The sequence below is a fragment of the Brachyistius frenatus genome, unplaced genomic scaffold (genome assembly GCF_029030835.1).
Source record: "Brachyistius frenatus isolate BFR_SWC_R1_liver_20210118 unplaced genomic scaffold, ASM2903083v1 Contig_4, whole genome shotgun sequence".
Lineage (NCBI taxonomy): Eukaryota > Metazoa > Chordata > Actinopteri > Embiotocidae > Brachyistius > Brachyistius frenatus.
The window spans coordinates 660,592-687,703 of NW_027210603.1; the positions used below are offsets into that span (position 1 = coordinate 660,592).

The 27,112-nt window shown below is 43.5% G+C and overlaps 2 protein-coding genes and 1 long non-coding RNA gene across 3 annotated transcripts; all 3 read right to left on the reverse strand.

Moving 5' to 3' along the window:
• Nucleotides 1-792: 792 nt before the first annotated feature.
• On the reverse strand, nt 793-14,405 carry crbn (cereblon). The gene is made up of 11 exons (XM_069707849.1): nt 14,311-14,405; nt 13,970-14,076; nt 13,638-13,840; nt 12,718-12,867; nt 11,009-11,171; nt 9,935-9,997; nt 9,757-9,841; nt 9,473-9,588; nt 7,828-7,892; nt 5,147-5,278; nt 793-3,325 (listed from the first exon to the last, which is right to left on the reverse strand). Exons 1-11 carry the CDS (start codon nt 14,381-14,383, stop codon nt 3,142-3,144), a joined length of 1,341 nt encoding a protein of 446 aa, XP_069563950.1. The 5' UTR covers nt 14,384-14,405; the 3' UTR covers nt 793-3,141.
• A 921-nt stretch (nt 14,406-15,326) lies between these two features.
• Nucleotides 15,327-16,941, reverse strand: LOC138626340 (uncharacterized). Its single transcript, XR_011311287.1, has 4 exons — nt 16,884-16,941; nt 16,759-16,785; nt 16,391-16,413; nt 15,327-15,611 (listed from the first exon to the last, which is right to left on the reverse strand). It is a non-coding gene; the product is annotated as an uncharacterized lncRNA (long non-coding RNA).
• Nucleotides 16,942-17,926: 985 nt separating this feature from the next.
• Nucleotides 17,927-25,180, reverse strand: pa2g4a (proliferation-associated 2G4, a). Its single transcript, XM_069707926.1, has 13 exons — nt 24,982-25,180; nt 23,551-23,679; nt 23,274-23,379; nt 22,040-22,109; nt 21,865-21,957; nt 21,648-21,711; nt 21,419-21,497; nt 20,814-20,892; nt 20,575-20,708; nt 20,373-20,467; nt 20,162-20,289; nt 20,011-20,064; nt 17,927-19,204 (listed from the first exon to the last, which is right to left on the reverse strand). The coding sequence occupies exons 1-13, from the start codon at nt 25,061-25,063 to the stop codon at nt 19,142-19,144; spliced, it is 1,176 nt and encodes a 391-aa protein (XP_069564027.1). The 5' UTR covers nt 25,064-25,180; the 3' UTR covers nt 17,927-19,141.
• Nucleotides 25,181-27,112: the final 1,932 nt, after the last annotated feature.

Here is a 27,112-nt window from a genome sequence, read left to right on the forward strand (position 1 = left end):
TAACAAAAGATACAAAATGACAACAAAGAGATAAATAAATAAATTCGAAGAGACACAAAGTATCTGCAAAGAGAAACTTAACAATCATAAACAACAAGAAAGAGACACAAAACAATAACAGAGACAAAATAGTGCAAAAATGACTTGTTGAAATAAAAACTAAAGCATCGAACTACCAGAAACTGTTACGGACCAAATCAACAAACATCACTGGAGAGTAACAGAGACACATAACAGAGACACAACTGAGACATAACAGAGACACAACTGAGACATAACAGAGACACAACAGAGACAGACAACAGGAGTGCTGTTTGATAACGAGCTGAAGTGGTGCCATACAAGAGGTCACATGCTGCATGCAACAAACCCGGTGTACTTCTTTTCACTATAAATGCTGCTCTGAGGGGCCCTCAGCTCCAGACATCAGTGGGCTCTGAGGCTCCTCCCACAAAGGCTCCTCCCACACAGGCTCCTCCCACACAGAGAGACTCATTAGATCCTCAAATCATGGTGCTGACACCATTGGTGTGGACATTTATACACTGCAGAAGCTTGAGAGCACGAACACAAGGAGGCACATGTTGATCAATCCTGAGAAGACTTTTATATTTAACTGTTTACCCTCTTGTTTAATGCTTCACACACACACACACACACACACACACACACACACACACACACACACACACACACACACACACACACACACACACACACACACACACACACACACACAATGTCCTCCCTAACTCAAGACGAACACTCTGGTGACAAAAACAAACGAGTCACTGCGTGTAACCTGCATGTTTATTTTACTCCGTGTTTACACCGAATGACATGGAAAAACAAGCAGAAGCCTTCTACAGAACCAGGCAACTGATTTCTGCACTGAAGCATCCATTCGATTGTTTTATAGGTGAAACTCTGACTCAGTATAGTCAGTGATATGACAGAATAATATCAGAAGGCAGGACGCAGTAATTCAGATTTGATATGTTGTTCTTGGGGTGTAAACGTCTTCTTAGTGAGACAAAGTATGAAATGAAACTGAAGTAAAAGCTTTGAAATGTGATTTAAAAAGAAAAGACTCTTCTGATGACTCAAGGAAGTTATTTTAAACACAACTCCATACATCTGTATGATGTCCTGCTTCAGCCATAAGAATAAGACATGAGGAGTTTTAAATGGACAGCTGTCTCCCTTTAAAGCCACAGAGAGACACACAGAGATCAGAGGACATAAACGCAGCAGAGTCTCACACTGAGCTGGAAACAAGTAGCTGCTCCCAAATCAGATAAATAACATGAATACAATATTTTCAGCTGGACCTCAACAGGAGGGGGTGGAGCTATAAAGATATAAGATATGTGGACAGCCAGAAAATCAGGACAATTAAAGTAAGAAATAACCATTGTTTTGTTTTCTATGACAGATGTGAGCAGAGAGCTTCATTAATTGAAATCATAAAGAAACATGCTGTTGAATTGACGCGGTCGGGATACAAAATCTGTTTGTTATTGTTCAGATAAAAGAAGTTGATTCAGCAGGTTTGGGGTGGAGCACAGCTATGTGAATAAATGTTACTAAACATAAGTAGGGAGTGAGACGTCTGTTTGAAATAAGGCTACAACCAGCAGCAGCTTAGCTTAGCTTAGCTTAGCACAAAGAGTGGACACAAGTGGAGACTGTTGACCTGGCTCTGTCTGAAGGTAATAAAACATACAGCAACAAATTTTCCTATTTGTCTAATCTGTAAAATATACTGAGCAGTAATATTGTGCATCCAGGAAATAGACACCTGCAGAACCACACATTGTTGTTTTTACTACGAGTTATATGAGACGACATGCTAACTGTTTATAGTCTGTATTCAGCTGTACTAACAGGTTGTTGTGTGAAGCTTCACATTCATCCCAGATATGAAAGCGGCATCAATTTTCACCTCTCAGAAGAAGTCTGAGATTCTCGTCAATTCCTTATTGCGATTAAATAACTCCAAAAGATTACTTTTCCAACAATTCTCAGTGACACGACGAGTTTCTGAGAAATAAGTTAGATTTTTTACGAACAGCAGAACAACAGTCATATCACACAACAGATGCTGCAACGGCCTCATTTACAGTTACACTTATACAAACGTGAGCCAGCAACTCGCAACGAAACCGCCACAAGTAAAATCCTGAAAACCGTGAGGCTACAAAACTCAAGAGAAAAATAAAATCAAAGTCTCATCACTTTGCCGTTTATTATCCGTCTGTGAATCTCCTTTAAGGACACTGAGCCGGAGCGTATAGGCACACTATTTGAGCTCTCCACACACGAACAGACTAAACGCAGACGGGTAAAACGCTGCTCACGCCGTCTTAAAGAGCTCTGACCTTTAATAACCTTCTGCCACGAGGCACCGAGACGACTCGCATCGTCGCGCGGGACAGCGAGCCTCTTGTCGAAAACACACACAGATTACATCACGTATGTTACACATTATTGTCACCACCAGTGTTTCTCTTTGTTGTTTTTATAACCTGAAAAAAAATCTGCTGAAGTGTGTTAAATTAATCTCCCATCTGCTTGCATACAAAAATACTTTCAATTTAATTGCTCGATTCAAAATATCCGATCTACACGAGAGCACTTCCTTTCAGTTTCCTCCGCTGGTCTCTGAAATCACTTCAGAAAACATATCGGAGAGACTCGCAGATTGACAGCTGGCAGGTTTACTGGATGTTTGAGTAGAGGATAAAAGCACGATGCAGTGCAGAATACGTTTTTGTGTTTCTGTGTGCAGCAGCCAAGAAAACAGCTGGACAGGCGAAGAGCCAATCGGGGAGCTGCATGCCGCGATGACACCCACGTGTCGTCTGCCGCCTTTCAGCAGAGCTCTCAGCGTCTCAGCACGGCCTCCACATTTTAAGAACCTTTAACAACAATCACTACATCCATCCTGCTCTAAAGTGCCATTTAAAAGGCTGAGTGACCTTTCCACTAATATGATGGATTTGCTGCCAGGAGGTGACAGGCGGTGTTGATGCATCGATTACTCGGAGTAACCGGCTGGAGGTCCAGGCTGTAAAAGGGGAGGTTTTCGCAGGACTTTTTTTTTTCTTTTTTTTTTTCTCGAACCAGGCAGACGGACGGTCACAGGCAGAAGAGGCGGGAGGCCTCCCTCCCCTCCTCCCCGTCTACCTGCGGGATGCGGGGCAGCATGGCCGAGCGGGTCAGACCCCAGAAACGAGGCGGAGACAAGTCCTTCTTGGTGGAAGTGAACTTCCAACCCATGTGAGAGCCGCAGGTTCGGCACTGAGCGATCGTCCAGGCGTACCTGAGGACAAAGAGAGGACCGCTCCTTCAATAAGAGACGCAGTTCAGGATGTACACAAATACTCAGCTGACACAAAGATTTCACACAAAAAAATGTCATTATTTGGTCAAATTTATTTTGTAAAATAACATCTAATTCCTGATTTTAAAATCCAGAATGAACAACTACTGCACACAAGATGCTCCCTACTTTCTTAAAAAGTCCATTACAAGTACGTTTTAAGTTGTATAATCGACCGTGACTGACTTCCAAACTAGCTGCGTTGCCATAGCGACTGTCTTTGTATATGAACACATCATAAGAGAGACACCTTCTCCTTCAGCAGATGGAAGTAAAAACTGTCTTCTAGCGTCGTCCCCCACATCAATCTGTCCATGAAACGGCCAAACGGCCAGCTGAAGTAACAATAAGTGGAGTCCAGGGGTACTTTAAGCTGAAAACTTTCAGTCAATCCGTGTGTATATTTATATTTATATCTATATATATAAAATCACTCTGTGGGCTTCAAATGCAGCTCTGAGAGCTTTATAGTTTCCTCCACAGCAGAGAATCTGTGAATCCGAGCCGACCTCAGCTGCTGTGGTTCAGTGAATGTATTTTTAAACATTATCTTCAGCTCAATTAATATCAATTAAATGGTGTTTATTTTCATTCCATCCAAATTGACAAAAACTAGATGTTCAATAAATTAGTTTGATGCATTCTTTCATTATTTTGACTTTTTCCTGATTTTTGACATATTCAAGCGGCAACCAGCAGTGACGTCACCTGTTGGTTTGTAAACAGCCGATATGAAACCTCCAGTTGGCCGTAGCCATCTTGCTATGCCCCGCCCACCTATAGCGGAAACCTGACTGCGCCACAGGCCTGTCAATCAAACAGACTCAACCCCAAAAACACAGCTTTTTGAGGCTTATTTTCTAATTAATGACGGGATTATTTTTGAGCTAACACCATAAGTGGTGAAATCATTTATTCACTTTATATCTTCTGAGAGGACTTAAATGGGAGTCTATTGCCCTTTTTCTCCTGCTATGCTTTCATTAAAGACATTTTTCAGTGGGAGTGAAGTACATAGCACTTCATGCTGTGAATGAATCTGAATTCATCCAGATTAGTTACACCTGCTTTGAACTAGCTGCACCTGGTCAGCCAGCCTCGGCAGAGGTGAAACAGATCAATCCCGGATGCACTGACTGGGCGAGATTAAGTCTGTCTTTACTGTTATCCTGGATTTCTTAATTCTGCCCTTGTGAAACAGTCCTGGTTCCTGCTCAGAGTCTCAACATGGTTGTTTTGGTCCACCATCGATGTGTTCAGATCTCATAGTCCAGAAAGCTGATTTGAACTGCAGATAAAATGAACATTGCTGCAGTACTTGATCCACATGTGGATCCATACAGCTCAATTTAATTCTGCGATCATAAACCAAATATCTCACGGTGTACATCAGTGATACAAATTCATAAATGTCTTCTTTGCTCTCTAGAAATGTCTTTAAATATAATCCGAGATAGAAATGAAACTCCACACCGGTCCGATGTGGCAGTAAACTTTAGGGGCACTCAGATTTGATGCGAGAGCCAAGTCTGGGTTTTTATTTTATTTCCTTGCTGCTCACAATGCATGAGGCCACCCTCGGACAACCAATACAGGAGCAGAAACATGATTCCACACTGTGAGGGTAGAGACTTTAATCCCTGACTGTGGTTATCAAAGAATGAGGTCTACAAGCGGGGTGCGAGGCGTCAGAGATATGTCTCCCTTTTAAAACATGGACGTATGAGAGCAGTGAAAAGCACAGTGAGAGGTACGAGTTACCCTGGAAACCAGCTGTGCAGCGTGGAGGGCCGGCCGACCAGGTTGAGGTTGTTGGCTTTGTAGACGGTCAGAGTTTCATGGACGTAACCGTGGGGGTTGACGTAAGCAGCCATTGGGCCGTACAGAGACAGGCTGCAGGGACACAAAAGGGCAGGTGGGACTCCAGTAAACAGCCGGAAATAAAACCATTCTTTGAAACCGACGGGCTGAATGGAGACTCAATCAAATCTATAAACGGAGCCAAACTGACTTAGAAATCACAAAATGTAAATTGGAGTTCTGCAGTCTCTCTGAGTCCAACAGCCTTTAAACCCACTGCGGAGTGAAAACCCAACTCTGAATACGTGCCAGATTATGATAGATATAAATATATACGTGTACAAACTACATTTTTAAACTTTAAAGCTGCGCTAATCAATATTTTTACAGTAAGATTAGATTAAATCTTGTGGATGTCTGTGGAGCATTTTAGTCTCTTTCAGATTGTTTTGGTTTTGCATCCAGACCCCGTCACTATTTAGATTTAATCTTAAAATTAGATTAAATTAAACAATTGAAAAAAAATCAAATCACTGCAAAAAACTCCACAAATTACATCGCAAAACCAAACACTTTCGATCTGAACAATAACAATTAACCCATTGAAATCCTGGAGGGACTAAATATGGACTGTAAACCACCTGCCCATCAACAGCCTGATATTCATTCAGAGGTTGGTAGAGACTCAAAACGGCTAAAACTGAGCGAAAGTTGGACTTCAATTCGATGTTAAGTTGCTCCGTGGCTGCTGTCGGTGTAAATAAGTAACTATTGGTGGACCCTGACCAAAAATATATAATACTAAAGGTCAAACTGAGGTCAGAACTCACATCAAAACAGTCTTGTTGATGGACAGAAACAACGCGGACAGTGTTAATAACAGGAAAACTAAACAGACAGTTAAGACATGAAATTTTGTTTTCAACTTTCATCTCTTCAAAATAATCACACACACACACGCACGCACGCACACACACACACACACACACACACACACACACACACACACACACACACACACACACACACACACACACACACACACACACACACACACACACACACACACACCACAACAATCAGCACCATGAAGTTCATTTTCCTTCAGTTTTTAAAGCAGTAATTTGTCCATCTCGTGCACTTCCTGTTCTTGTTTGAGCCTCAAAGTGAAAATGTTTTAACTTCATTCAGTGGTTTCATTAGTCAGAGAGAAAGTGAACTCAAAAAGTTAATAACTTCTCAACGTCTGTCTTACATTCCTCATCACTAATACGCTCTGATTATTTGGATGGCAGTTAATGCACTTTTCATGTAAAGCTCCACGAGGCCCCGAAGGTTCGTTGGTCTTTGGGGTTTCGTGCGGCGCTACTGTACAAACCCATCAACCATCATCACACATAAGTGACGTTACATAACAGTGTGTGCGAGTGTCCTCAGACTGAGTGTGGAGCTGCAGAGCGACACTTTACGCAACTCACAATCAGATGGACAAATTGGCCTCGACTTAGACATGTGCAGTTTTCTTTTCCTCCTTTATTCCAGCTGCTGCACAGACAACTAATTTTTCTTTTTAAAAACAACAACTATGAAGTGAGTTGCAGCTTGAAAGTTGACGTTGTCAGAAAATTTCCACAACAAACACTTCAAACACAAATCTGTAAATATAGAAGTCTAAACATGCTGGAGCTTCATGAAGTTATAATTTTAGTGAATCAAATGACCCGCTGTGTGAAGAAAGCAGCATCCATCAGTGATGTCATCAACCATCAGTGATGTCATCAACCATCAGTGATGTCATCGTTGGTTTGTGAACGTTATGAATCCTCCAGTTCAGATTCTGTCCGTCACCATCTTTGCTAGTTCGGAGCGGTTTGGAACAGGAAGTGACCATATTTGGACGAGCTGGGGGAGGAGCCAGAGGTGGATCTGACCGATCTGATTGGAAACCTGACGGTACTACGTCCCGCCCACCGATAGCTGTAACCTGACTGCACCGCAGGCCTGTCAATCAAACAGACACGCCCCCAAAAACAGGTCTTCTTGAATCTTCTTTTCTAATGAATGAGGGATTATTTTCAGATGGACCTCCAGAAAACTAAGAAGAAGGAGTGACTTTAGCTAACAACACCGAGATAACTGATGGACACATTTGATTCACTTTGGATTTGATGAGAGAAGTTGAATGGGAGTCTATGGAGCCGGAGGCTTTTTGGAGCCGACCTCTAGTGGCACTCGCTGGTATTGCAGCTTAAAGTACTTCAGTGTCGGAACCATTTTACAGACCTGAAGCTACGAACACTTTTATATTCAGTCTGTGGCAAGAAGATAAAGATGATAGAAATATAGAAGATGGATTTAAAAGCTAAAATAACATTTCAAGGAATAAAACAGAGTAAAATAAGAACTAGATTAAAATAAAATTTAAATACAAACAAGAATAAAAATAAAGACAATGAAATGGATTAAAGAGTTATAATAATAAGATAGAGTTAAATAGGAGCTAGAATAAAAGTTTAGGTAGAGCAGTAGAACTACAGAAGATATTGAAAAATATTTCTCAAAGTATGCTGAAAGCGTTTGTGCATCAAAACTACAGCAGAAAGTGGACTTTAAACTAAAAAAACAGCGTGTGAAGTCCTCACCTGAAGATCTCTTTCTTTGTCGTGATCTCCGTGTCCTGACACTGCTTGCAGCACAGCGATGTGCACTGAGGACAAGAGGAGATAATCGTGTTAACAGGGTCTTCTCAACGCAAGAAGGCTGTAATAATAATCATCATCCCGTCCTTCATGTTTCCAGCAGTTCTCTGCAGTGTGACCAGTGTCCATTAGCAGATTATTATCCCGAATGGGCAGTCACGCTTAAGAAGCCCTCCACATATCCAGCTCCTGCTAATGTAGCAGCAGAATCACACAATGAACCTCGTGTCTATTTCCAGCTTAAAGACTGTGAAAGAGTTGCAGGGACAATTTTTTTTCCTTAATATGATTTGTACTCTGAATGAAGATGAATTCTTCCTAATTTCACCTCATTATCTCGAGTGATATCCATGATCATTATCCATCCATTATTAGTACCTGGGGGAGGGGGGAAAGAGGGGGGCCACGTGTCTGCAACATGCCTGAAAGTGCCTGAAGAATATATATTATATATTACATATATATATTTCTGTTGATAAGGTGAGTTTGGTTTGGAAAGGCGACTTTATGCTGTACGACTTTCAGCAGAGCTTTTGTTGATGACATTTTTTACAGAAAAATAGCAGGATTTTTTTTTTTATAAATGAAAGTTCATCGCAAATTATGTGGAGATTGCTTGACATTTACATTACTGATTGCGATCGGAAGTTTCCTGGAGGAACTGTTTCGTCTCTGCTTCCATTATTGCCTGGAAAGTGGAGGTTCGCTCGGCTTCACTTTAAAGGACGTCTCTGCAAACATCATAGGGCGGTTAATGGATCAAAGGCTGCTCCAACAGTTTCTAAATGAAGCCGACGTCTACACCTATTAGAAAGCAATGACTGGTCTGTTCACAAAGGATACTTGGGTGTGGTAACACCAGGCTACGTGCTGCTAGCAGGACGTAAGACGACACACAGCACCGAGTTAAACTGGAAAGACGGACGCCAGACTGCTCTGTTCTGTTTGTATTAATCTATTCATCTGTGGATGTTCGTGGAGAGATGAGACTCCAAAAGTCCAAAACTCTCCCTGAGATCAGATCGACTCCTTCAAGGTGCCAAACAGCTGATATATACGACACACTGACTACTGATGTATTAAAATCCCTCGTTACCACCTGTGAAACCAAACAATCTAACACTTTGGACTGTGAAGGCCAAATCTGGGCTGAAATATTACAACACGTCTGTCAGCTCACACAATTTCTGAAGGAAAGACTGTACAATAACTCACCTCTGGCAAAATCCATCACATAACAATAACACTGTTGACTGTGTTTCTTGGTTGTTTGTATATAATATATATAGATATATACTGTACTGTATATACTGTATTTACTGTGCATTTTATATTTATATTTTTTACTGCTATTTTTCTGCTATTTTATTGCTTTTCTATTGTTCTATTATTATCTTATTGCTTCTGTATGCTGCTGTAGCGAAAATATTTCCCCTTGGGGATTAATAAAGTAACTACCTAACCTAACCTAACCTAAAGGAAAACCAGATCAGAGCAACACGAGTAGGAACGCTGGATTACGCCTGAGGCCACGGGGACAGAGGGGAGGTGTGTCGGGGCAGCGGTGCTCGTGGTGACCTGTGCATACCCGGTCCATGATGTCCAGCTCGCAGCGGAGTCTCTGGATGGCGCTGCCGATCTTCAGCAGCTGCAGCCGCAGAGCGTCGTCGATGGGTAGACAGGCTGCCACTCTGTAGGAAAAATCTGACAGAAACCAGACAGAAGAGAGAGGGATGAAATGGTGTGTGTGTGTGTGTGTGTGTGTGTGTGTGTGTGTGTGTGTGTGTGTGTGTGTGTGTGTGTGTGTGTGTGTGTGTGTGTGTGTGTGTGTGTGTGTGTGTGTGTGTGTGTGTCCATCTGTAAGAGGCTGACCGACAGCATTGGTCGGGAGAGATTCATCCTTCAGGTTCTCGTCCCATTCGTGGAGCTGCTTCTTCACTCTGTTCATGAGCGACTCCTGAGAAGGAGGAAGTGCAGAGATCACGGTTTACATTCACTACGTGGTGTTTTACACGTGGAGGAAATACCAGGCGGTGCAGGCGGGACTCACAGAGTCGTAGAGGGCGTAGACCCACGGCGGCCACGGCGTCACACTGGCACAGTGAAACTTCCTCTGTGAGGAACAGCAGATGTACAATTAGAGGGTTAAATTCACTTTTCACTTTATCCCAGAGCCCCGTAACATCCACACAGCTTCTCCTCTCTCCCCTCCTCGCAGTGAGAAGAAGCAGGACCAATCTAAAAAGTACACCGAGCACACAGACAGGTAAACAGACCACATTTACACCTCCTATTAATAGCTGAGGTCTGTTTAAAAAAAAGCCAAATTATCATTCCCAGGATTCACACGTGAGACACATGTTTTCAAGCACAGACTTTTACTGCAACTGTTCCAAGTATGAAACTCTCTCTGGGAAGACAAACACCTTCAAAAAGTGGCTCATTTTGTCCTCTTTTAATATTGGAAAGAAGATATAACAGATTATCTCCCACCAACATATCACCCGTTGGGACGCTGTTTAATATGTAAATAAAAACAGGCTGCAATGATTTTCAAATCATGTTAACCCATATTCAGTTGAAAATAGACCAAAGACAATATTTTCTAATGTTGAAACTGAGAAACTTTAATGTTTTATGAAAAATGTAGGCAGCACTGAATTAAAAACAGAGGCAATTCTGCAGCGGAAATCACTGCATGGGCTCAGGAACACTTCTAAAAGCCATAGTCTGTGATTACAGTTCATCGCTGCGTCCACAAACGCAGGTTGAAACTCTATGAAGGAGAAACCAGATAGAAACACGATCTGCCTTCTTCTCCGGGGCCGACTGGAAGTGTTTATAAAACTAATTCTACATACAGTATTACTCATTTTAACAAGACCATATTTCCCACAAACACTGTCACTTCCTGTTTTCCAGTTTTTTTCTGGTGCATTGAGTTCGTTTTACTGATGAGAGTCGAGGGAGCCGAGACCTGCTGATTGTAAATGAGGAGTTTTGTTTGTAAAGACGACTACACGCCGTCGTACTTTCAGCGCAGCTTCTGTTGACGCCATTTTTTGCAGAAAATTTTTATTTTATTTTAGATTTTAGTTTTTTTATTCCATTTTGGGTGTCTGACCTGCTGATAGTTGCTCCACCAGCGCTGAGCCTGCTTGCAGCTCTGAGTCGGGGGTTTGGACGACGGGTGCATGTGGAGCCTGGACAGCGGCGTCAGCTGCACGGCGGAGAGCGGGTCGGGAAGGATTCGTTCTGGGAGGATCTGCACTTTGGCTTGTCTGATCCTGAGACCGGGAGGAGGGCAACAGGAGGTGAGTGAAACTGAGCAGATGAACAGCAGATTAAACAAACAGCGTTATAACGAGAGTGACAAGATGTTTGTAAATGTAAGATGATGATGATGATAAAAAAAAAGGTGCGATCTGTGTATTTTCTCTGGCGGCGGTGAGAAATATTTGTCCGACTCCTCACGCAGAGCTCTCTAAGGGAACTCTCTGGAGTTAAGACAAACAAACACAAACAACGGTGTAACCGTGACGAGTTACAGCTGAAGCATCAGAACACTAAATACAGCGAGTGTTTAATACACTTTAAACCATGTCAGGAGTTTCCAGATGTTTGTTTCTGCAGAAATATTTTTAGATATTACAGGGAGGAAGTGTATTCAAATATACAGTGGACTGTAATATAAAGCTTACATCAGACAAGAGAGGACAAGTCCTGTTTAAGTGACTGATAGCTTAGATAGAGACATGGAAGGAGGTCAACAGGATCACAGACACCAATTTGTGCGCATTATAGAACAGCGATCAGAGAAAGAAGAAGATGCATCTTCATGAAGCCTCCGTTTTATGGACAGGAGACCTCGACCATTTCCTGATCCGTGGAGGATGGAGGTCAACGTGATTGACAGTCTGACAGCAGCAGTGACGCGTGAAACTTTTCTACCCTCCAACAACAGGAAGCACAAAGGAAGTGATGTGCGTTTTCTTGTAGCAGACAACTCAAGTATTTCAGAGTATATTGGCATATTATAGTATATATATATTATTATATATTATAGACCTGACGAGGGCCTTCACTTCTTTCTACATATCTGTCTGTCTGTCTGTCTATTATCCATCCATCCATCTCTGCAGGTTGCAGACGGTACCAACATCCATTTCATCGCTTGCAAACAGCAGTTTATTTTACAACTTCTACAGTTCGTTCACACACATTTGTCGCACGTCTGATTTTCTTATTTTGCCAAAATAAACACCAGAGAAGTCGCAGCTTTCCTGCTCAGGACATGTGAGGGACGTCAACTGATCGGTTTCTCTTTGGGCTTCCAGACTATAAAATTGGTGACGCTGTCTCTCCGTCCGACAGCTGATATCCATCCTGCATCCCCTTTTCTTCTTCTGCAGCTACAACACCTCTCCAACACGCAGGACTACTGTGTGTTAACCCCAGATTTAAATCATTATATTTGTTTTAAGGAGAAAACCTGAATGAGCACGTTTGCAGGACATAACTGTTGGACGATGATGGTTTGAATTCACTTCCTGAGGGGGACAGTATAAAGAGTTGGTCTGCCCTCTAGCTGTGAACTGTGATGTTAATCACGGTCCAGACTGTATTTTGGGCTCCAGAGCGTCATGTGCAAGACAGAAAATCGTGTTTTCTTTGTTACAGGAATCCAGACATGCAGATAGATTGGGATTCACCCTTCGTTTAACTTTGCATTCATTAAACCAATGAGTGGGTTCTCTGCTTGGTCTGCTTGGTTGAATCAGGGAGCGACAGCAACCTTTGACTTAAAGCTTTACAAGGCGGTTAAAAACTCACCCGTCTGCCTGAGTTCGTATCTCGTGGACCTTGAATCTCTGCCTCCCGACGGCCTTCACTTTGACCGTCTCGATGCCGTACTCCTGCTCCTCTCGGTACGCGTAGATCTCAGCCGTTGTTCCGAACTCGGCCTCCGGCTCGCCTGAATCACTGCAGAGACAGAGCGAATTAATGTATTCAAATAAAAACAGAAAACAAATCAAACCTGCTGCAGTTATTTAGTATTTCACTTCTTAAAAGATTCGGGAACTCACAAGAGACAGATTGTAAAAAAAAGAAAAAAAAAGAGTAGTTATAGATATCACAACTTTTAGTGTCTCGTGAGTCAATCGCACTCGATCCAACATTTTCAACTGTTTAACTTAAAACCGGCCAAAAAGTATTTCTCACTCTGTGCAGGTTGTAACGAAGGCTTTCTGTTTACCAATATAACCCATCATACATCATCAGGGATTATTTTTTCAGACTTTTTACAGCTCGACACTGAAAATAAGATACAACTGCTTTCACAGACTGAAAGTCCTCGTCTGGACAAATAAACCGACACGCTGGCGCCCCTTTAAGAGATAAGACACTTTATTCATCATCGTAATAACATAAAACAAAATTTAGGGTTGGTACTCCCAGAGACCAGCAAAGATAAACACGACAAACAAGACAAATAACAGATAAAAACAGATTTAAAAAAAAGAAAAAAGAAACAAAAAAGCAGTACAGTAGTGCAGTAAATAAATACATAAAAGGCAGTAAGTGGCTGGTAGAGCAAAATCAGATCATGGTCAGAAGTGCACAGTGTAAAATCAATATTGCACTCTTGTCAGGTGTGTGTGCGGATTGGGGGGTGATGGAGGCTCTCAGTCTGTAGGACCTGCCCACCCTTTGATGATTGCCAGCAGGTATTTCTGTCCCTCTCCACCCACCTGTGTGCGAGCACGGCGAAGGTGCGGTCCCTCTGGATGACGCTGCGCATCATGCTGACCTCCTGCGGCCTGAAGAGCTGCAGCGGCAGCGTCTGGCCCGGCACCAGCATCACGGCCGTGTGGGGCAGCACGGGGATGGTCTGACAGCTGTCCTCGTCGTGGACGGTCCGGCCGTGGAACTCCTCCATGTCTGAGCCCAGGTACTGACGTCACGGGAGAGAGGGGGGGGGGGGTGAATCAAACAACACTAAACACAGCTTAAAAAAAAAAAAAAAGACTGAAAGTACACCTGTATGGAGGCACATGGTGTTCACAGGTGATGCATCACTCACAGCATGTGACGTAGGCAGACTGGGGTCAAAGGTGATGGTGTTGGGCTTCTCTGTCTCCTCACTGTCCCGGTCCTCAGTGTCCATGTCGTCCTCCTCCTCCTCACTGTCTGCCGCGGCACAACACGTTTAAACACACAGTTAGCTGCAGCATTATCCTTTCTAAAGAAAACTACAACTCCCTATGGAGGTAAAACTGAAAGGAAAAGAGCCCGGCGGGATGTGAACATGACGAGTGGCCTGCTGAGCACGAGGACTCGTGTCAGCCAGCTGTTGGCGGGAGGAAGAGTCACGCGCTCTCCCGCTCAAACGCGCGGCCGTCTTTGTTTGAAGTCCGTGTTTACCTGGTAGCAGCTGCAGCTGGTTGCCCATGTTGTCGTTAATGTTGTCTTCACCTCCACCCCTCTCGTCAGCCATATCCTTGTGTTTACAATACTAACTCTTCTTCTACGGCGTCTTCAATGTGCAGCACCCCGCGCGGAGGCAGAGCGCCCCCTGGCGGCACCTTCCCGCAGGTTCCTCCTTACGGTCAAAACAAGACACCCAGATCATATCTGACAGATTAGATAGGAAGGACAATTATTGTTGCAGCATCATAGGTTCAAATAATATAAGAAAGCAAATAAATTAAGAATTAAAAAAAAAAAAAAAAGTAAAGAAACGGAGAATAAAATACAGACAGGGAACCTCGCTTTGAAAATTCCTGTTTTTTTAATTCGTTTTACTATATTGACTTTTTTAATGATTTTTTTACACCTTCCTTCCACTTTTGTGCTGCTGCAACAAGTGGTTGGAAAGCATTTCTACTTCAGCAGCAATCTGGAGTTGGAACCAACATTTCAAGAGTTTTCACCTTGAACTGACATTTATAAATCTCCAGTGTGCACCGACAAGAAAAGAAGACTGTGGCCTTTTAACACATCTTGACCTTTTAAGCAGAGGCCTGTTAAATTGGTTTAAATGTTGAACTTGTGCCAGTGCACAAGATGAACGGCGGCGTGAAGTCTCCTTTGAGGTAAAACTGGCAGAAAGAAAAAAAGCTCAAATTTAGCACGAGATAAAAATGAAACCTTTTTATTAAAGGCCATTGAATATAGGACCATTATTTATTGAAATATGTAATTAATTTGCAGAAGTTATCAAAATCAGTGCATTCAACTTTTGAGTTTTTACAGCTGACTGTAGAAAACTTTATTTTGTCAGTCAGATGACTGACGGTTGTTGAATGTCACATAAAATTATACATTATAATATCGTATTAATCTGTAACACTTCTGTACAAGCTGTGAAATCCATTTATGCAAATGTAACTACACCCACAAAATAATCTTGTGACATCAAACCAACCAAGAGACTCAAATTGATGGTAATTTTAACTGTTCATTTATTGTTCAATACACCACAGGACAGTTGTAGCAGAACAAGATGGATTATGGTCCATGAACAAAACGCAGCTGCAGTCCTGATGTTGACACATCTGTCCAGCGTCCTCGCCGCCGTCCAGCGTGAAACTTGTCCTTCGTTTCGCTGATCTAAGCGATCCACTTGGGTCGGGTCTTCCGGAGCGGCTCAGACGGGAATGACGGCTGTTGGGATGAAGGTTTACTTCGACCTCTGCCTCATCTTTCGCCTTTTACGCTTCAGCCTGAAATAAAACGCAGCGGTCAGGAAAAATATAAAATATACACCTGCTGGCCGACGGTCAAAGTACTTTTGATTTAGGGGTTTTAACCTGGAAGTTTAGGTTTCAGGTGAGAAAACAAGGCTGTGATTAATATCCAATACTGCAGCCACTTCCATGCATGACAAGCTTTTATGATTTTATTGTCCATCTCAAGTGTTACAGGGTGGTGGTGGTGGTTTTTTTTAATCAAAGTGACAACATGTCTGCATTTCAAACTCATGAAGACATGAGGTCATTTGATATTCAGGCTGCCATGAAGCAGATATTTAGACCAGATGCATCACATGTCTGATACTTGATTTGCCAACAACACAGAACACAATTCAGGTTGTAACCACTTAATCTGAATGCATTGAGTTACTGCTGCGATCAATATGATGTTATTTTAACAGCCTCAAAAAAACCCTCCTTCCCAAAATGCTCTTAATCTGATGCATGTGGGGATGGTTGGAAATGTATATATCGATTTCTCCAACATGCACCTACATTGGATCCATGATTTTAGCCATCTCTGGGAATAAAACTACTGTCTGAGCTTTTAACATCAGATTGTGACCACAACATGTCCAAATAACAACTCCAATCAAAGGTGCTCCTTCCTCCGTATCTAAAGACTGAAGCAGATCAGTGGAGTTCTGGTCCGGACCGGACCGGACTGGACCCGTGACGTGATGGAGACCAGCACACGTGCACCAACAAGCAGGAGTTTGTACAGAAAGCGGACTGCAATTGATGCTTACCTGCGCATGCGCTTCTTCCTCCACTGGAAGATAAAAGAGAGATTCATAAATGTACAGTTCATGCTGGCATCCCCAAATATCGGCGGTACCGACAGACGCATGCGTGCTGCGATGCAGAGGAACTGTTACGCAACACGTGGCCGCCCGGGTCGGCGGTGCTAACACCGTAGCATGCAGCAAAGCGGGCCTTCAAGCACAACGAGCTTTTTCCACCATTACGTTTTTAATTAAGTCATTTTAATCATCGTTAAAGTACAGAGCAGAGAAGAAGTCTTCTCAGACTGAACTAAAGCAGCGCGAGGCGCCATTTAATGTTAGCAGACTGCGACAGGACGCGGATATAAAGCGGAGACCCGCCATCTTCTCACCTTGGCTCTCATCGTGCGGAGAGATTCCTGTGAGGAGAAACAAACACACGATCAGTGGCTGCAGGCGGTTAAAACAACGCAACGATCGGGGCGGATTCTGTTGGCGGCGGATCGGACTTCTTTACCTCGAAGCGAGAAGAGCGACGGAAAGAGGACGTGACGACGAAAGAGCGCGGCTTTTATAGCCCAGTTCTGACGTCATGCTCAAGCGACAACGGTGTTCGCTCAGCTCAACGGGAAATGGAGTCCAAGTGGCCAAACGTGCGTCCCGCGACTGTGACGTCACGTTTCTGACCTGATACGTGTTTTAAAATCACATCAGGCGATTATTAGGGGATTAATTATCCTCAAATTAAGTACATTTAATGTTTAGTTAAGTTTGTTCACGTTACAGTCGCACTATTTACAGAATTAACTTGGTAAAATTACAAATTAGCCTCAATAAAGCTATTAGTAAGCACTTATAATATTTTAGTTTTGCACTACTTTTGATGATTGATAGAGGAAGTGTTGTCTCTGGGCTACAAATTTATTTTTTTTATTTTTTTTTACCACGTATTTTTTTTTATCAAATTATATCGATCAATCATTTTATTGCTGCAGCTTTAACACATCAGGTTCAAAGTTTATTCTGGACACAGAAAGCAGATCTGTCTCACCTCCAGGTCCATTGAGGAGCTCATCTGTAACTTTCGTCCATTTCACATGTTCTTCCTCAGCAGGTCAATAAACTGAGAGGTCCAGCAGGCGCTTAACATTTACAGGTCAAACTTCTACAGTTGATTCGGTCAAAATCTCCACAATACTGGTTCAAAAGAAATTCTCCTATTTATAAAAGGTCTCCGTTCAGTCCACAAAACTGTCCCACGGATTACAAGTGTGTTCAATTTAATACGGTCACACTTGAAGAGTGAATAAGTACGTTTTTATCAAATCACAATATTTCCCCTCAGAAGCCAAAATCATGTTAAAATGAGATGATCTCAGATATTAAAGAGCAAGTTGACAAACTTCTGTCTAATGGAAATCCTACTTCTTCTGATGTTTTGATTGATTTGGTGGGTTTTCTATGAACAACAATTTATTTCCTGAATTTAAAAGATTAGTTTGGACACAAGCAGATCATTTCAGACAATACATAAAAATAAAAACCAAAGGAGAACCTCAGTGTATGAAAATGTTTTTATTTAATTAGATGTAAAGTTCCTTCAACCACAGACTGAACTACAAAGCAGGATTTAGCCGTTTTCCAACATATTTCATTGTTGACACATCTGACCCGACACCGTCCCCGACCTCAAACTGACACTCAGACCTGAACTGATCTCAGTGGACCAAGACGAGACTAACGATGTAATAAAGCAAGAAACTTGTGTCGCTGATACAAAAAAGTCTTTTAAACTGGAACACAGAATAGATTTCTATCTTTCCATAAAGTCGGAGGTGAATGGCAGTAAATGTAGCAGTTTGTTCCCTAAAGTCACGCTGAATACGACTGTGTGTTTTAAAAAATATTCATTCTGCTCAGGTTATTGCTTTTAAAAAAATCGAGTGTGGTTAAAACGCTGTAGTTTCAGCCAGAAACGTGGTCAGGTCACAATAATCGAAGAGCAACTACAAATCCTCACTACATCAAATCTGGAGCGAAAATCAGTTCGTGAATTACATTTTCAGATCATTTCTAGCTCGCATCATTTAATGAGAGACAAAATCAGAATTTAACCCTTTACTGCATGTTGTGGGGGAGAAAACTCATTTATGATGACCCGTTTTTAAATGGGAAGTTGACAGTTAAATGATGCACTAAAATCCTCGTCGTCTTTTGGGATTTAATCACTTAAAGATGACGACGTGCATCGGAAGCTTCCAACATTTCACTATAAATTTCTGTTAACACAACTTGAATGGACTTTTGCTGCCAAAGGGAAACAACATTTTCCACCTCATTTACACAACAGGAGGATGGAGATCAACAACGCATGAAAGAAACGCGTGTCTGTAGGCATCATTTAATATCTTTAAAAGTCCCATTAATGTTCACTGCAAACAATACGAGCATGTCGAGGAGCAACAGGCCCTCAAGTTAAAACAGTCGTTACTATTTGCCAACAAGTCTTCTTCAAAGATGTAAAACTATCTGCAAACATTATAAATTTCCTACTGGAGCAAGGAACTAAAGCAACATTTCCCCACCGCTGGTCCTATTAATGCAGTAAAGGGTTAAACGTCCTCATAGGATCATCAAAGACTCAGTTGATGATTCTTATGAATTCTTCAGTTTAATTGGTGAAATCAGCTGTTAGGTGCAGAATGAGCAGAGAGTTCAGGGGAATTTTGTCTCTCGTGACTCTTTGGGGGTCTTGCATGTGTGGAAAGGCAGTTTTTACTCTGCGGCTTCTGTCTCCTCAGTCGGCTGTCCAGTTGCATTTTCTGCCGTCTTTGAGGCCTGAAGGACGTAAAGAGAAGAAGAAGAGGAAGAAGAAGTCAGTCAACGGAGGTGACATCCACATTAAAGCTTTTTCACTAACTCTCCACTCTGACGTTTCTAAAAAGGCTGCCGACCTCGGTTTAGTTTGAAAATCTCAGTAATTGTATTTAAGACACACGTTCACTGATTGGATTTTATCAGTCACATGTCTTTAATTGATTCATCACGTGACTCTTTCCCAGAAGAACAACCATGATGGAAAGGAAAGATTTGTCTCTTCCTCTTGTTTGCATTGTGGCTCCGGAAAGCCTCAGGCCCCGAAAAGTTTCCTTTGTTTTCTGTCTTATTTGCAAGTGATTCTTTCCGAATCTAATTGACGACTATCTTGTGACCTACAACCAACTCATACGTGTTACCATACGAAAGCAGATACAAAGGAACGGGGGTGACGGTCTACTGTTTGTCCCACTGTATAAAAGCTGCCCTACGGAGGAGGGAAGGCCCTTCTTTGCTGGACACCTCTCTTTGAGGGTGCATGTATGTGTTCCTTCTTGCAAGAATAAATGTCCGATGTGTTTGATTTTGAACCAAGCCTCTTGAGTCATTTTTCTAACAAACCACATCAAGACGAGTTCTGAATAATTTTTTGTTTCACTGTTTGAAAAAGTAAAAGATTTGGATGTAGCCTAAATAAAATATGCATTTCTGCAGCTGGAAGGTGACAAAGTGATAAACGGCTGCACAGTATGAGGAGGTTACAGTCTAGTTTAGTTCATGGTGTACACGAGCTCACTCCCACATTCATTATCATGATAAAATATTACCTTCTTTTTCTTTTTCTTCTGTGTTTTGCGGCTGGCGGAGCTCTGTAGTAAAGTCTGCAGGAGAAAGGAGACGTTTCGGTGTGAAGTGAATAAGATGTTTAAAGCAGAGAGTTTCTATGAGTGGCAAATTAAAACGATAACCCGACCTCACCTTTAGCTCTGGATCCTGAACTTCATGCTCTGACTTGTAGAGCTCCGGGTCAAAGGGTCCGTTGGTGATTCTGTGCGGCCCGTTGGCCATCAGCAGCACCGTGAACTTAAACTGAGCTACACACTCTCCTGAGAACAGAGTCGGGGGGGTTATTAAAAGTAAGAGGTGTTAAAAAGAGCAAACCTGTCTAACGTTAAGATCAAACACTCACCCTCCTTCTCGTGCAGCACGCTGAAGGGCTGCAGCAGCTCGTGCTTAGCACACTCCACCACACCGAGACGGGCTTTGGCCTCATCCTCGAACGCCCTGAGGGAAAAATCCATGTTCAGACAAACAATAACAATATTCCTTTCTGTCCATCCATGAAAACTTTCCAGCAGGTGGTGGCGCATCATTTAAAGTGACAGTCCTACCGGAGAGTGAAGGGCATGGCGTCAAAGCGTCGTTCCACCTCGCTGAAGAACGTACGAGAGGTCTTCATCTTCAGGCCGTACTGCTTACTGGGGTCTCGCTTATAGATGGTGGTCCTCAGACCGGCATCTCTGGCCTGAGAGGAAATCACAGACGACGCATATCTCATAAATATATGATTAATGACAGCAAACGTTGCAGTACTGGGACATCCACAGGGGAGGAGCGACGGGACGCTGACCTTTCCTTCTCCGGTGCTGATCAGGACGTCCACAGCGTAGACTTCATGAACCTCGAACTCCGCCTTCTCGTGGTCCTTCCTGATCAAATCAATCAAAACACAAACAGCAGATCACTTTAAATGTGTCCCGGTCCCTCTGGACAGTCCACAGATCTCACGGTTGATACTTTACAATGAGAAGTATTCTAATGCAGAACGACTACCGGCCGTCGACATGTTTACAGAAAACCACAAAGACAGCTGGATTATTGAAAGTAACGGAAACAGGGTTTTAGGGCCAATACAGATATTTGAGTTCCAAAAATGTTGATATTAATCCATCAGATTATAATTTTCCAGACACAAGCAAGAAATACACTAAACATGAGAGTTTGCAGCTCAACATAAACTGACCAGGTCAACACACCAGACGCTGGTTGTCCCTGTTGAGGTTTTTCAAGATGTAAGATTTGATTGCTTTTAACATGACGAACCAATTTATCACAGCTGTTCAGGAAGATGGAAGAATTTCAGCAACCGGATACAACGGAACAAATTCAGTTCTGGACACTGATGGGAAAACGGGTTTCTGTGACTTCCTGCTATCAATAACAACACCGCTGTACCTCTGCTGGTCTGAGGGGTTCTGGATGATGGTCTTCTCTCCGTCGATGACATGTTGCTTCAGCTGATGAGACAGCATGCCTTTAAAAACACGGAGCCAAGACAGTAAATTACACCGAGCAGGAAAACTGAAGCATCTTCATTAAAACATTTCGTCATCATCTTCCTTTTACACGAGCAAATCTGAGGAGAGGCGGCACGTGAAAACACACAATGATCGAACACACTCACCTTCGATGGGTGAACACTTGAACGACTGGGCGATCTTTCCCCAGGCTTCTGTCACTTGAGTGTTCTGAGAGGAAGAGAAACGGGAGTTACTTTCACAGTTTTACACAAGTATTCCCCCTCGTGTGGTATAGAGTCTACAGGAGACATTTAAATCTGTCCGTGACCAGTCGGCCTCCGTAGAGAGCTCATCATCACTGAGGACGGAGTTTAAATGTACCTGGTTTCCAGGTTTCACGAGGCGCAGAGCTGCTTCTGCACACAGATGTGCCGCTTTGATGACGTCAGCTTTCCGGCCCGTGACGGGGTTCTCCTGCACGACAGAAACACGGTGAGGACTTCAACACTCAAAGACAGGATTTAAAACAAAAAGAAAAACAGAAAGGGGGCCTCACCTTACTGGCTCCCACAATAAAGCTGTGAGCAACATTAGCAATGAAGCCATCGACATGAACCCCGAGATCTCTACGGGGAAATAATAAGAGAAGACAGAATTAAATAACAATAAAACACAGGGATCATGTCTCAAATTCAGTACAAGTTTAACTGCTACCGGCTGTCACGATAACCAATCAATCAAATCCACTTGGGAAGGACAGAGTCGGTCCGTCCACACTAATGAAGACTTCACGATGACAGAAGGTCAGGCGAAAATAAAACGATTTAATCTGCCGTGGCCATTAAACGGAAGATGTATCTGAAGGTGAATTTTATTTTTGGCAGCAGATCAGCTGGAATACAGTAAAAGACTTGTTGTGAATTGAAGACATTGGCAGGGCGGGCTGTGATAAAGTGAACAGATGAACAGACATGCCCGGCCAGAAGGTCGGACCACATCAAACATGAGCTTTAACACTTTAACACACATCAGTACGACACTGAAGCTCAACACAGAGCACAGAAGACAACGACATCAGTGGCAATACAACAACTAAGATGGATCGACCCGTTTCTTAAAAGCTTTAGGAAAATGTAGGGCTGCCCCCCTGAAAGTTGAGGCATTGGTCGGAGCCCCCCCGAGGTTCTTCAAGCTCAGCAGTCTTTTTTTTTTTTTTAATTTTTGCTAAACGTTAGGAGCTTTGTTCTGAATCGCATACTTAATCTTCTTACTTTTAGCGCGTACTGCAGTTACCCTTACAAGGTGTGTACTGCTGCATGTAGTATGCATGCAACTGGGACATACGACTTCATCATAAAATGCACCTTGAACTTTGACCTGCTTGGTCGTATCCATCGCGATCTGTAACGCAACGTTTGTAGTAAAAACTAAAAACGCGTCCTTTTAAATGTCTCTTCTTCTTCTCTTTGGACGCTTCACCCGGGCGGAGCATCGGGTCCACCAACTCTTTCAGAGGCTCAGTCGATATTATTATTATTATTATGTGATTTAGCAGAGGGAAGCTAAAATCCAACGTATCACTTCAAAACCTTACTTGTCGTTTGCCACACAGGACAGACAGGAAGACAAGACGTTACTGATGAAGCAGACAATCAACAGCAAGGAGAGACACCTCACATGGAAGCCGAAATGTCACACAGAAAGAAAGGAGGACTGAACACGGGGAGACTCAGGACACACAGTGGGGTGGGGGTGGGTGGGGGGACATTACAGCAGAGCGTGGTGCCTACATTTTGACCAGATCCCCATCTTTAAGTGTGTAGTCGGGGTCACTCTTCAGGGGAGAGAAGTGGCAAACACAGTTATTGACTGAGACGCTGGTAGGAAAGGCAATGCCTAGAAGAGGAAGAAGAGAACCACCAAGTCTTCATCTGGAAATCATCCAAAAAAATTCAGCAAAGAAAAACGCAAAACACTAAATAAACAACAGGTTGATGCGGTCGAGCTCTGCTCACCAAAAAAATTAAAATAAACAGACGGACACGAGCGCGCCCGTCTTTGCCTCACCTTTTTTCATTTCCTTTTCCTTCTTGAAGACCTTTCCCGTCTCGGCCATGATGTAGGCGTCACCTTTCTGGCAGCAGCTGAGCACAGACACGCCGGGCTTGGCTGCTTCCACCACCAGACGAAGAGCCTCTGGGGAGACAAGCGGTACGTGATGAAGAGGAGGGCGAGGGAGGAAAGTCAAGCGGGTAGATGAGTTGTCTCGTGGGAACACGGTCTGTGTTCATCAAGATTCCTGGTACTAAAAGTTATTCCTACGGACGGAAATTTTATTCTTAGGATTAAAACATTTTCTAACAATTTCCCTTTAAAGTGAAGAGTCGATCCCTGTGAAGACCGAGTCTAAACACCATCAGTCGTCACGTTAAACGTCATTTGAACTGATTCTGTCATTTGAGAAACAGCCGACAGAATAACAGTAAGAACGAGGTTGGAGGATGTAACATTATAGTGATTTAATATACATTTTCCAGAGATATTACTTTAAACTGTGGTATCCAGTGTGTCCCATTAAAATCTCTGCAGGCCCCCTTCAAGTACTACGACTGGATTTAAAATGATTAGGTGATTTATTAATGACTTAATTTACAAGACAAACCAAAAACACATATTACCATTTGGCTTTTTTTTAATCCACAAACATTTTCTCGTTTACTTTATGATGTATAAAATGACTTTGAGGGGGCGGCTGTGGCTCAGATGATGGAACAAGTGGCAACGAGTCGTGAGGTTGGTAGTTCAACCCCCTACTAAAGTGTCCTTGGGCAAGAAAGGGAACTCTAAATGCACAACAGCTGTCTGTGAATGGAGTCACGTGTTAAAGCACTTCAGACCGCTGCAGTCATAAAACGCTCAATAAGAGCAGCTTATTAACTCACAATGTTTCCTGGTCAACTTTATTTTTAACTCTCGACCCTTAATTTAAATAATCACGTCATCTTTCCAACTTGTGGCTCCGGATTTCTATTGGAGATAAATCACCATCAAGCTAGCGGGTCGTCGCACGAACACATCAGCAACACAACCGTGAAGAGTTAAAGGACCCGACCGGAACCGACCGGTCCGGTCCGGTCCGGCTGCTCATCTTCCAGCTCGGTGACGTTTGCGGGACATTTCTCGCTGAGCACCGGGCACCGAGCACCGGGCAGAGCTAGCCGGTTCGTTAGCATCCCCCCGTTAACTAACGCTAGCCTCAACGTCGAGCAGCAGAGGAGCTAGCATTAGCTCCGTTAGCCGGTTCAAACCGGACCAGCTGCGCCTGTTAGCCGGCTGCCTGTTAGCCGGCTCCGGGGAGCAGCGCGTGTTATGGTGCCTCGAAGGTGACCACATGGCCGGTGACCACATGGCCGCAGCTGCCGTCGGGGAACTCCCGTTAACCGGCTGAACGACAGGCCGAGAGCAGCAGCTCGCGCCGACCGGTTAACGTTAACTTACGGTTAGCGATGTCACCGCCCATCTTGTACTTGGTGACCACCAAGTCCTCGGCTATGGTCTGCTCTTGCTCCTCGTCGGACATCTTGTCGGTGAAGGTTCGGTCGCCACTCGGTCCCGGACGGCGTCGGTTCCCCGCAGGACTCCCTCTGCTCTGACCGCTGCCGCTAACACGGGCCTCCCTGCTGCCCGCCCAGGCCCCGCCCACTTTACAGCGACGTAAGGTGACGTCACAGCCACCCGAGCCCGCCAAAATACAGGGCGCGCCAAATTCCTTCCTGTGACAAATAAACGTTCAGTTTCTGTAGAAATAACATGACGGGATCAGTTCACAGAAAATTAACATCGACAATTCAAAATAAATTGAGGAAAGCACTGCTCTTTAATTTACACATTAGTAATTAGTAAAATTATTATCAAAATCCATCCTCTTGCCAATTTTTTCTAATTGTCTAGCTGTCAATCAATTGGCTTTTTTGGGCAGGCTTTCCATTCACTTCCGGTTTCAAGACTGTACCATTTTCCAATTTTTGCTGTTTGCTAGCAAGTAGCAACAGTGGTATATTTTTCACCATGTCTGAAAGATAATCATCCACAATGTGCACTGGATTAACGACACGTTCACCTGCACTGGATTAACGACACTTTCACCTGCACTGGATTAACGAAACGTTCACCTGCACTGGATTAACGACACTTTCACCTGCACTGGATTAACGACACGTTCACCTGCACTGGATTAACGACACGTTCACCTGCACTGGACTAACGACACGTTCACCTGCACTGGATTAACGAAACGTTCACCTGCACTGGATTAACGACACTTTCACTTGCACCGGACTAACGACACGTTCACCTGCACTGGATTAACGACACGTTCACCTGCACTGGATTAACGACACGTTCACCTGCACTGGATTAACGACACGTTCACCTGCACTGGATTAACGACACGTTCACCTGCACTGGATTAACGACACGTTCACCTGCACTGGATTAACGACACGTTCACCTGCACTGGATTAACGACACGTTCACCTGCACTGGATTAACGACACGTTCACCTGCACTGGATTACGTTCACTGCACTGGACGTTCACCTGCACTGGATTAACGACACGTTCACCTGCACTGGATTAACGACACGTTCACCTGCACTGGATTAACGACACTTTCACCTGCACTGGATTAACGGATTAACGACGTTCACCTGCACTGGTTCACCTGCACTGGATTAACGACACTTTCACCTGCACTGGACTAACGACACGTTCACCCTGGATTGACACGTTCACCTGCACTGGATTAACGACACGTTCACCTGCACTGGATTAACGACACGTTCACCTGCACTGGATTAACGACACGTTCACCTGCACTGGATTAACGACACGTTCACCTGCACTGGATTAACGACACGTTCACCTGCACTGGATTAACGACACTTTCACCTGCACTGGATTACGTTCACCTGCACACTTTCACTTGCACTGGATTAACGACACTTTCACCTGCACTGGATTAACGACACTTTCACTTGCACTGGATTAACGACACTTTCACTTGCACTGGATTAACGTTCACCTGCACTGGATTAACGACACGTTCACCTGCACTGGATTAACGACACTTTCACTTGCACTGGATTAACGACACGTTCACCTGCACTGGATTAACGACACGTTCACCTGCACTGGATTAACGAAACGTTCACCTGCACTGGATTAACGAAACGTTCACCTGCACTGGATTAACGACACTTTCACCTGCACTGGATTAACGACACTTTCACCTGCACTGGATTAACGACACGTTCACCTGCACTGGATTAACGACACTTTCACTTGCACTGGATTAACGACACTTTCACCTGCACTGGATTAACGACACTTTCACTTGCACTGGATTAACAACACTTTCACTTGCACTGGATTAACGACACTTTCACCTGCACTGGATTAATGACACGTTCACCTGCACTGGATTAACGACACTTTAACTTGCACTGGATTAACAACACTTTCACCTGCACTGGATTAACGACACGTTCACCTGCACTGGATTAACGACACGTTCACCTGCACTGGATTAACGACACGTTCACCTGCACCCACCAGCAACCAGAGAAAGG